General features: G+C 42.5%; 1 protein-coding gene and 1 long non-coding RNA gene across 2 annotated transcripts in view; one reads left to right on the forward strand and one right to left on the reverse strand.

Moving 5' to 3' along the window:
- The window catches only part of LOC310787434, a 755,777-nt gene that overhangs the window by 113,884 nt on the left and 629,393 nt on the right, over nucleotides 1-12,500 (forward strand). The window lies entirely within an intron of this gene.
- hspb9 (heat shock protein, alpha-crystallin-related, 9) lies at nucleotides 7,932-10,357 on the reverse strand (the record flags this gene model as incomplete). Its single annotated transcript, XM_083649278.1, has 2 exons — nucleotides 7,932-8,419; nucleotides 10,152-10,357. 2 exons carry the CDS (start codon nucleotides 10,355-10,357, stop codon nucleotides 7,939-7,941), a joined length of 687 nt encoding a protein of 228 aa, XP_083505404.1. The 3' UTR covers nucleotides 7,932-7,938.

The following is a 12,500-nucleotide window of genomic DNA, read 5'->3' on the forward strand; positions in this document are numbered from 1 at the left end:
ATAATGTATCATATCGTTAATTTCAAGCTCAATTCTTACCCAGAGAAAAGGTACAGCACTGAAAATGTAACAAGCAATAGTTTTTTAAACATCTTTATTTTAAAAGATGAAAACCCCCAGGTGCTTTAGTCCCAAGCTTCAATGCTCCTGGCCAATCCCGGCGCCACAGGGCGTGGTTATTGCTTATCCTATGTGGGGTTAGAAATCACGCGTCTCTTCTACATGAGGTGAATAATAAGCCAAGGTTCTGCATGCTGGGCAAACCAACGAGGCAAACTACAAATGAGCGCTGCCAGTTGAGCGGCCTCGCACGCTCCGTGAGAGGCCACAAGGGGCGCTAGAGAAGCAGCAAGTGAATTGCCCACCGCTGATCTATATTCTAAACACTTGGTGGAGTAGGTCTTTCCCTCACACAGGAAGTGATGCACTTGAATAAACCTTATGTTCACACTTTACAGTGTCTCTATTCACCTTATGTTCAGACCTTACAGTGTCTCTATTCACCTTATGTTCACACTTTACAGTGTCTCTATTCACCTTATGTTCAGACCTTACAGTGTCTCTATTCACCTTATGTTCAGACCTTACAGTGTCTCTATTCACCTTATGTTCAGACCTTACAGTGTCTCTATTCACCTTATGTTCAGACCTTACAGTGTCTCTATTCACCTTATGTTCAGACCTTACAGTGTCTCTATTCACCTTATGTTCAGACCTTACAGTGTCTCTATTCACCTTATGTTCAGACCTTACAGTGTCTCTATTCACCTTATGTTCAGACCTTACAGTGTCTCTATTCACCTTATGTTCAGACCTTACAGTGTCTCTATTCACCTTATGTTCAGACCTTACAGTGTCTCTATTCACCTTATGTTCAGACCTTACAGTGTCTCTATTCACCTTATGTTCAGACTTACAGTGTCTCTATTCACCTTATGTTCAGACCTTACAGTGTCTCTATTCACCTTATGTTCAGACCTTACAGTGTCTCTATTCACCTTATGTTCAGACCTTACAGTGTCTCTATTCACCTTATGTTCAGACCTTACAGTGTCTCTATTCACCTTATGTTCAGACCTTATAGTGGTACTGTATTATATAGTATATATATATATACTGTATTATATACTGTATTATATATAGTAGGTACTCTATTCACCTTATGTTCAGACCTTACAGTGTCTCTATTCACCTTATGTTCAGACCTTATAGTGTCTCTATTCACCTTATGTTCAGACCTTACAGTGTCTCTATTCACCTTATGTTCAGACCTTACAGTGTCTCTATTCACCTTATGTTCAGACCTTACAGTGTCTCTATTCACCTTATGTTCAGACCTTACAGTGTCTCTATTCACCTTATGTTCACACTTTACAGTGTCTCTATTCACCTTATGTTCAGACCTTACAGTGTCTCTATTCACCTTATGTTCAGACCTTACAGTGTCTCTATTCACCTTATGTTCAGACCTTACAGTGTCTCTATTCACCTTATGTTCACACTTTACAGTGTCTCTATTCACCTTATGTTCAGACCTTACAGTGTCTCTATTCACCTTATGTTCAGACCTTACAGTGTCTCTATTCACCTTATGTTCAGACCTTACAGTGTCTCTATTCACCTTATGTTCAGACCTTACAGTGTCTCTATTCACCTTATGTTCAGACCTTACAGTGTCTCTATTCACCTTATGTTCAGACCTTACAGTGTCTCTATTCACCTTATGTTCAGACCTTACAGTGTCTCTATTCACCTTATGTTCAGACCTTACAGTGTCTCTATTCACCTTATGTTCACACTTTACAGTGTCTCTATTCACCTTATGTTCAGACCTTACAGTGTCTCTATTCACCTTATGTTCAGACCTTACAGTGTCTCTATTCACCTTATGTTCAGACCTTACAGTGTCTCTATTCACCTTATGTTCACACTTTACAGTGTCTCTATTCACCTTATGTTCAGACCTTACAGTGTCTCTATTCACCTTATGTTCAGACCTTACAGTGTCTCTATTCACCTTATGTTCAGACCTTACAGTGTCTCTATTCACCTTATGTTCACACTTTACAGTGTCTCTATTCACCTTATGTTCAGACCTTACAGTGTCTCTATTCACCTTATGTTCAGACCTTACAGTGTCTCTATTCACCTTATGTTCAGACCTTACAGTGTCTCTATTCACCTTATGTTCAGACCTTACAGTGTCTCTATTCACCTTATGTTCAGACCTTACAGTGTCTCTATTCACCTTATGTTCAGACCTTACAGTGTCTCTATTCACCTTATGTTCAGACCTTACAGTGTCTCTATTCACCTTATGTTCAGACCTTACAGTGTCTCTATTCACCTTATGTTCAGACCTTACAGTGTCTCTATTCACCTTATGTTCAGACCTTACAGTGTCTCTATTCACCTTATGTTCAGACCTTACAGTGTCTCTATTCACCTTATGTTCAGACCTTACAGTGTCTCTATTCACCTTATGTTCAGACCTTACAGTGTCTCTATTCACCTTATGTTCAGACCTTACAGTGTCTCTATTCACCTTATGTTCAGACCTTACAGTGTCTCTATTCACCTTATGTTCAGACTTACAGTGTCTCTATTCACCTTATGTTCAGACCTTACAGTGTCTCTATTCACCTTATGTTCAGACCTTACAGTGTCTCTATTCACCTTATGTTCAGACCTTACAGTGTCTCTATTCACCTTATGTTCAGACCTTACAGTGTCTCTATTCACCGTATGTTCAGACCTTATAGTGGTACTGTATTATATAGTATATATATATATACTGTATTATATACTGTATTATATATAGTAGGTACTCTATTCACCTTATGTTCAGACCTTACAGTGTCTCTATTCACCTTATGTTCAGACCTTATAGTGTCTCTATTCACCTTATGTTCAGACCTTACAGTGTCTCTATTCACCTTATGTTCAGACCTTACAGTGTCTCTATTCACCTTATGTTCAGACCTTACAGTGTCTCTATTCACCTTATGTTCAGACCTTACAGTGTCTCTATTCACCTTATGTTCAGACCTTACAGTGTCTCTATTCACCTTATGTTCAGACCTTACAGTGTCTCTATTCACCTTATGTTCAGACCTTACAGTGTCTCTATTCACCTTATGTTCAGACCTTACAGTGTCTCTATTCACCTTATGTTCACACTTTACAGTGTCTCTATTCACCTTATGTTCAGACCTTACAGTGTCTCTATTCACCTTATGTTCAGACCTTACAGTGTCTCTATTCACCTTATGTTCAGACCTTACAGTGTCTCTATTCACCTTATGTTCAGACCTTACAGTGTCTCTATTCACCTTATGTTCAGACCTTACAGTGTCTCTATTCACCTTATGTTCACACTTTACAGTGTCTCTATTCACCTTATGTTCAGACCTTACAGTGTCTCTATTCACCTTATGTTCAGACCTTACAGTGTCTCTATTCACCTTATGTTCAGACCTTACAGTGTCTCTATTCACCTTATGTTCAGACCTTACAGTGTCTCTATTCACCTTATGTTCAGACCTTACAGTGTCTCTATTCACCTTATGTTCAGACCTTACAGTGTCTCTATTCACCTTATGTTCAGACCTTACAGTGTCTCTATTCACCTTATGTTCAGACCTTACAGTGTCTCTATTCACCTTATGTTCAGACCTTACAGTGTCTCTATTCACCTTATGTTCAGACCTTACAGTGTCTCTATTCACCTTATGTTCAGACCTTACAGTGTCTCTATTCACCTTATGTTCAGACCTTACAGTGTCTCTATTCACCTTATGTTCAGACCTTACAGTGTCTCTATTCACCTTATGTTCAGACCTTACAGTGTCTCTATTCACCTTATGTTCAGACCTTACAGTGTCTCTATTCACCTTATGTTCAGACCTTACAGTGTCTCTATTCACCTTATGTTCAGACCTTACAGTGTCTCTATTCACCTTATGTTCAGACCTTACAGTGTCTCTATTCACCTTATGTTCAGACCTTACAGTGTCTCTATTCACCTTATGTTCAGACCTTACAGTGGTACTGTATTATATAGTATATATATATACTGTATTATATACTGTATTATATATAGTAGGTACTCTATTCACCTTATGTTCAGACCTTACAGTGGTACTGTATTATATAGTATATATATATATATACTGTATTATATACTGTATTATATATAGTAGGTACTCTATTCACCTTATGTTCAGACCTTACAGTGTCTCTATTCACCTTATGTTCAGACCTTACAGTGTCTCTATTCACCTTATGTTCAGACCTTACAGTGTCTCTATTCACCTTATGTTCAGACCTTACAGTGTCTCTATTCACCTTATGTTCAGACCTTACAGTGTCTCTATTCACCTTATGTTCAGACCTTACAGTGTCTCTATTCACCTTATGTTCACACTTTACAGTTGGCCAAATTCTTCCGGGTCCTTTTAACACTTCCGGCGGTCACGGCGCAAAATAAGAGTTCTTTTTGTAGAGGACAGTGAAGGGGGTAAAATAAAGAACGTAGCCGACTACTTTGAGCCGGTACACAGCAAGCAAGCGAGTATCCAATGTTAGCCAGGTCAGATAACGTTATCGTCGACAATGACGAGCACTTTCTTGTAAAACATACCTGGACTTCAACAACGAAAGCTTCAGATAGTTTTCTCTCCTCCGAGGCAGCTCGAGCCACTTACGTCTATAAGACCTGCAGACCTTAATGTAATTCCCTGGAATGCGAGACTTAACGAGCCAGTTACATGCCTTTGCATTCTTAGACATTGCTGTTTGCTTTTATTTGGTATGTTACATACAATTGGCTAAATTATTAGTTAATTCAGAGTTAGATGATATTGGAGCAGCGCAGCCATTTTTTATATTATTTTATTATTATTTTTAGCCGGAAGTTTTGATATGGCCACACAACCAGGTCAAATGGGCGTGGCTACATAAGGTGAATAGACCATCTAAAAGTAATAAACAGAAGAGCTGTGTAGTTAGCATGAGCAGTGCTAGCCACCTGAGCAACAAAGATGGAGACAAAAAAAAGGGGATGTTGCAAATTGCCAGATTTGAAATGACAATTATAGAAGGAATGGTGCTAATTAGTTTGTTATTGTGATCCTCTTTCTTATCGCATACTTCACCGTTTCTCCCCTCTGCTTGTTTACTATGCTAGCTGTCTGTCTGGCACAAAGGCTTTCTCAGCTTTGGGAATCAAGCAAAGCAACTGGCACATTGTCCCAACCAGAAGCAGAGATCAGATTAGCAGAGTGAGTGAAGTGGCTGCCAGCATCCTCTGAGGAACTCTGCCTCTGAGAAATGTTTACAACTGAACTGCCCATAATCCATCATCATTATCACCTCATATCTGCCACCGTGGAAAATCTGCAGTCATTTCCCGCATGGTGTGTGTGTGTGTGTGTGTGTGTGTGTGTGTGTGTGTGTGTGTGTGTGTGTGTGTATGTGTGTGAGAGTGTGGGAGTGGTGTGTACCAATCGTCACAATGACGCCAAGGGAGTCACCGTCATCACTGAGTCTCATATACGCTATACTCCACACCTGAGCGCACACACACACACACACACACACACACACACACACACACACACACACACACACACACACACACACATACACACACACACACACACACATACATACACACGCACAAACACGCACACACACACACACACACACACACACACACACACCCCATTGTGACATTTTCCCGGAAGATAGGCTAATACAAAATAACAAGACAGAGGGAGTGCACGAGAGAGCGGTGGAGCGGCAGAGAAAGAGAGAGGCCCTGGTATTAAGATGGGCGAGAGATCACATCTTGGCCGATCCAATCTCAGTAAAGTCCAGTAAAGTCCAGGTCTGAACGCACCCAATGCGTACTGAGATCCGATCTGCTCGTGTTAAAACCAGGTCTGAACAGGGCCAGAGAGACTGGGAATGGTAGAGAGACATGCCAAGAGAGAGAGAGAGAGAGAGAGAGAGAGAGAGATAGACTGGGATGAGAGAGGGGAGTCTTTGGTCTTGTGCCCCCTGCAGGCCTGAATGATTGATGCAGACTGCACAGGGCCAGCCCCTCAGAGGCCGCTCTGTTCTAAAGATAGGACCGTCCAATAGACCCTTCTCACGGGGGCCATTTTGTGTCGAAAAGGCAGAATAAACACAGGTGCAAGCAACACACTAATGAGGGTTTCCAAATTCCAATCATGGAAGTTGGAAACCCTCATTAGTGTTTTGCTTGCACCTGTGTTTCCCCTGCCTTTTCGACACAAAATGGCCCCCGTGAGAAGGGTCCATTACCACCGCCAACAATGTCTTCTGACCCACATTCATTCATATTGATGCTTTTTCATGTTGATGATTTATAGGAAGACAGCAGTCCGCACCGCAAAATCATGTATTTTACCGGACAAATGTGAAACCTACCGGTCACGTGTCAATATCATGTCAATGCAGCTCCGTGCTGGTTCACCAGCTCGCTGGCTGGTGAACCAGCCCCGGAGCAGAGGACCAGGCGGGCGGACGGCCTCCTCCCTGACGGAGAGTGCTGGCCTCCCGCCTTGAAGCTGCAGTAAATAACGATATTCCTGGTATGTGCATTAACAAGCCAGTTACTTTGCATTCTACATTAAATGAAGACATTACCATTTGTTTCATTTTGTATGTTACATAGGCTACTTATTTGCCAAGTATATTAACATTTATGGGCTAGAAAGGTTTGCCCATGTAGGCAGCCATGTTGCCTGCTTGGAATTTTCTCCTAGCCTGAAGATTGATTGACAAATCAGGTTGAAATTTGATAGTAGCCTACTACCTGACGTCAGCACACTGTTTTGTTAGGAATGAACGCAGGTTGACTTTTGATGTGAAAAACCAAAGAAATTGTGATCTTAAAAAGTCAACTTTCATTTCAGCTCGACTTTAAAGTGGCAATCCTCCACGTCCCTTTGTTATCGTCTCCATGTTTGTTGTGTTTCTGAACGTCCCACAGATCAAAGACACGCATCACTTCCTGTGCCACACATCTTTGATTGGATTAGATTTGTCAGAGGAAACAGCTACCAGACACCAGCTGTGGAAGAGCCATTTATTTAGATGAAAATGTGTTGATTTTCTCAACTGCTGCTTTTGTGTCCTACCTCCTCCGGCACATCAATAAATACCTTCATGCACGGGGAAAATAATGCCCCCCCCCCCCCTACCCATCCCTCATGTCAGTGGCATCTTTTAAAGTGCCTCATTTAGACACCAGAGGGGAGTTAAATCTAACACTAGCATTTTAGGAATTCTCTCTCTCTCTCTCTCTCTCTCTCTCTCTCCCCCCAGTGGTCTTCTACTGTTTAAATTGGTGGTTGGCGCCCTCCTATGGTCAGATAAGTCCATAACAGTAAGTGTATTTATTTTCATGTGAAGACATTTCTGTCTTTCGTTATGTGTCCGATAACATCTGACCGCCACTCTAAAAATAATGCAGTAATATAATATGTACATTTTTAACACATTCCTGTGTTTTGGTAGGACACAATATTACTTCTCACCACATGGGGTGATATCAATATTTCTGTACTAAATGTGTTTATGCATTTATTAACTGGTCTGTTATGACCTTGGCTTTGCAATGTGTCTGTTATTTTATTTTTTACCTGACACCATGCAATTCACCATTGTACTGATGTCAATTTTCAAACAGTTTATTTTATTACAACTATTCATACAAAATACATTAATTATTCCATAAATAACCCATTTGGTTGATAATGTTAATCTTTACTCATTATAGACAGTCTTTGAGTGGAAACTTTAAAAAAAATCAAACACAAAACATTTTATAGACAGTCTTCAAAAGTTCAATGGAGCATGTGTGTGTGTGTGTGTGTGTGTGTGTGTGTGTGTGTGTGTGTGTGTGTGTTAGTCCGTGTGTTCCTCCTCTGTCTCGTATTTGGTAATTGGGAATTCCAGGGAGCTCCTGAACCGAATAGGCACCTGGCGCTCTTCGCTGATTGGCTGTTTGGCCGCGGGGGCATCGATACGGAGCTGTCCATCATCCATAAGCGAACAGGATAGGCCGGACAGGTCCAGGTGGGCGGGCAGATCGATCCTCTGGACAAATCCCATCTGAGAGGAGGCCGAGGAGGACGAGGAAGAGGAGCAAGAGGAGGAGGAGGAGCACGAGGAGCGAGAGGAGGACCGGGATGCTTCCTCTCCGGCCTGTTTCACAGCCACCACCGCCAGTCTCCGCCCCTCCAGTTTGACAGTGATGTCATCGGGGGCGTAACCACGAGCATCTAGGGTCACCAGGAGGTCGCCGCTGCCTTCGGTGCACTGCTGGGGCTCCTGGCGCAGCTCCATGCTGGGACCCTCTCTCTGTTGCTCTTTGTCATCGCTGAGCCTGAAGGAACAAGCAGAATCAGAATCAGAATCAGAATGGGCTTTCTCCATCGCTTCACAGACTAGAGGAGGGCTGTCAAGAGAGTGGTACTGATGGTCATGAGTAGGGTCGGGTAGCTTTTGGGTACCGGTACTGAATTGCAACGTAGATTTAGGGACTTCATTTAGGTGCCATGCCCAAGCTGCTGAGTGAAATATCGCCCTCTGGTGCTCTGAACCCGCACACACACCTTCAATAACATTATAGGGAATAACACATAACTTGTGTTGTCAAGTTTGACTATCAGAAGAGGAAGAAAGATCTGTAAGGAAGAAGTGATCTCCTAACTCTGCAACCTCGGTACATGTTTGTGTTCACTCCTCCAACTTGATGGCATGTCCCAATGGTATTAACCGTTCTCCATGCATTGACAGCCCTCTGTTACATTATGTACCTGTCCTGGAGACACCTGTCCTGGAGACACCTGTCCAAAACTTTTCATAAACCTTGGACAACGGAGAATGAAACATCTCAGGAAACTTGAGTAAACTACCATCACTCTATGGGTTTCTAAAAACCTAAAGTGTTGGAGTTGACAACACACGATCTATCATTAGCCCTATACTGCCCTGCAAAGCTAAAAGGGGGTAACTCAATTTTTGTCAAAAATGAGTTTTTTTCATTTTTGGAACATTGAAGATCTGCTTTATCATGTGGAAAAATATCTTGAGTCAATTGTGTTGTTTTTTGGAGAAAATAGGGGGTCACATTTACAGTAACTTCCAAAAGCCCTAGAAAAGCCAAGCAAGACTAAGGTAACATCAGTTACGGTTGTTTGGGTGGTTTGACTGCACTCTGAATACTCTGCCATGCAACGCAAAAAGGGGGTAACTCACCAGAATGCTCAGGTTGAGTTGAGGTATGAGTTACATTACTGGGCAGGCCTAATGTCATGATTGTGACATGGGACCAATAACACCCCCACCCACACAGACACCCACACCACCCACATTAACTCCCAAGGTTGCCAGCTCATACGGCATTAACCCCCTAACCCTTATACATTAACCCGCGAGGCACCTCATATGACATTACCCCCCGAGGCACCAGCAGCTCATACCACATTTACCCCCGAGGCTCCAGCTCGTACAACATTATCCCCAGAGACGCCAACTCATATGACATTAACCCCCAAGGCGCCAGCTCATACGACATTAACCCCCGAGGCGCCAACACAGACACACAATGGGCCAACAAGAGTCCCACCAAACTAGGCTTGAAGGATGTCTAGCGGCCTGATAATCTAGTTATATTATATTTATACGTATATTATATTAAGCGTAATTGTGCCATGAACATGAGACTTCATGTCTATGTTATCTTTATTATCATATATACTGGTTTTATATAGTGATAAGCAACCAAGTGAAGGATCAAATTGAAGTTACTGTCTTTTTGCTTGGCATCACCCCTTATTATTTTGCAGACAATGCAAAGCCAGAGTAAGGTAACTTCCAAATAAGGGTCAAAGGTCAAGTTTGAGCTAAAAAAAAAAATGTAGATAAATAACTACATTAAATAAACAAATAATTAACACATTTCCAGTTTTCTTCCTACAATATATTTGGCTGGACAACAACAAAACTTTAAAGTCATTTTTCTCAGTTCTACACTCTGGCGAGTTACCCCCTTTTAGCTTTGCAGGGCAGTATAGGTGTATTCAGTACTGACATACAGCACAGTTGCAGCCTACCTAGCGAAAGGTGAGCGGAGAGTCCCCTGGCGAAAGTCGAACAGGTGGGGCCCATCTTGGAGCTCGTTCAGGAGGCTTTCGGTCAACTTGGTCCTCCTACTGAAGAAGTCCTGCTGCAGGGAGGAGAGGGCCTCGTGATGCAGGGGCCACAGCAGGCGCTCCTTGCTGAAGAAAGGGTCGTCGCCGAACAGGCTGGTCAAGGACATCGTGTCGAAAAATACACCAGAAGAAGAAAGTTGTGCCAGAAAGGAGTTGGTGAGAGAGGAACCTCTTCTTCTCTTGGAACAATGTTGTATCTCCTTGTCTCTGTTCCTGGGTCACAGACTCCCTCACACACGTGTTCTTCTTGCTGCAGTGAAGATGAAGAGGTCTTCTGCCTTGTAGCTTGTGTATCTCCAGGTAGTTTTGGACTGTTAAGTGGGATCTCCAGTCTTTATATACCCCAGCTGCCCCCTCTGCCCCTCCCACCGCCCTATTTACACCCTATGAGCTCACAGCTGCTGTGTGTGTGTGTGTGTGTGTGTGTGTGTGTGTGTGTGCGCGTGTGCGTGCGTGTGTGTGTGTGTGTGTGTGTGTGTGCGTGTGTGCGTGCGTGTGTGTGTGTGTGTGTGCGTGCGTGCGTGCGTGTGTGCTTGTGTGTGTGTGTGTGTGTGTGTGTGTGTGTGTGCACACGTGCGCGTGTATCTGCGGGCCAAGGGTACAGGAATGCCACACAACTCGTCAAAATGCTAAAGACAGCTCATGGTCATATCCTGTGTGTGTGTGTGTGTGTGTGTGTGTGTGTGTGTGTGTCTAGTTGGCCTCATTCACACTGCTTAAAGTTCCCTAATGTCCCCCTCACATGTGGCACAACTCTGATGTTTTCTACTCAATGTGAACAGTAAACATAGAATAGAATGGAATGGAATAGACTAGACTAGACTAGACTAGAATAGAATAGAATAGAATAGAATAGAACTGTATTGTGCACCAGGGGTGGAAAATTGTCAAAAAGCTGCATTGAGTCACATTTTCCAATTCTGAACCAGACTGTATGGATATGTGGTACAGACATTGTTGGAGTCAAGCCAATATAGCTGGAGTCTGAGTCGACTCTCTAGTCGACTCTCTAGTCGACTCTCTAGTCGACTAGAGAGTCGACAAGAGTAGACTAGACAAGAGATGACTAGAGAGTCACCTCTCTAGACGACTCTCTAGTCGACTCTCTAGTCGACTCTCTAGTCTTCACTCATTCCAACTTCACTCTATCCAACTTCTCTCTATCCAACTTCACTCTATCCAACTTCACTCTATCCAACTTCACTCTATCCAACTTCACTCTATCCAACTTCTCTCTATCCAACTTCTCTCTATCCAACTTCTCTCTATCCAACTTCACTCTATCCAACTTCACTCTATCCAACTTCTCTCTATCCAACTTCACTCTATCCAACTTCTCTCTATCCAACTTCACTCTATCCAACTTCACTCTATCCAACTTCACTCTATCCAACTTCTCTCTATCCAACTGCTCTCTATCCAACTTCACTCTATCCAACTTCTCTCTATCCAATTTCTCTCTATCCAACTTCACTCTATCCAACTTCACTCTATCCAACTTCACTCTATCCAACTTCACCCACCTCAAAATTCAAAGTCACATACAGTACTGCAGCTGATTACGTGTTGAAAACAACATGGGAGGGAAAGGTCTATAGGTATAGGGCTGTGTGGGTATCGTCACTGATTTCCCAATTCGATACGTTTCCCATACACAAGGTCCCGATTTGATTTCCAATACGATACGATACGATGTGATTTGATATCAATATTTCAGTTACAATACGAATCTTGATTGGATATGAAATGTTTATGAGATGTTCTCTTGATGATCTCTTTGCACTAAGAACCAAACTACACAAGTCTAACAGGGTTAAAGCTTCAAGCATTCATGGGAAAAGGCATTATATTAAAAAAATCTCTATTGGGATTGACTGTATGAATCGATATCAGTTCCTTCACTCAATATTGTTTAGATATATTTTTTTTTACCCACCCATATAGGTACAAAACACATGACGACTTTTGTTGTTACTCTGCAGCACACGTGTCTTTTCATCATGGCTGTCATATTGGATATGGTTACAGCCCAGAATAGAAAGTCACACAAACAAATCAGCAAATCAGAATTGAGCGTGTAGTGTGAACGGAGCCTGTGTGTATTGCTTGTTTCAGGTTACAAGTCTTCATCTTGGAGGGATGAGCTCAGTGTGCTAATGTTACCAGTGTGTGTGTGTGTGTGTGTGTGTGTGTGTGTGTGTGTGTGTGTGTGTGTGTGTGTGTGTGTCTTTGTGTGTGTGTGTGTGTGTG

This window comes from Poromitra crassiceps (assembly GCF_964638095.1).
Source record: "Poromitra crassiceps genome assembly, chromosome: 13".
NCBI lineage: Eukaryota > Metazoa > Chordata > Actinopteri > Beryciformes > Melamphaidae > Poromitra > Poromitra crassiceps.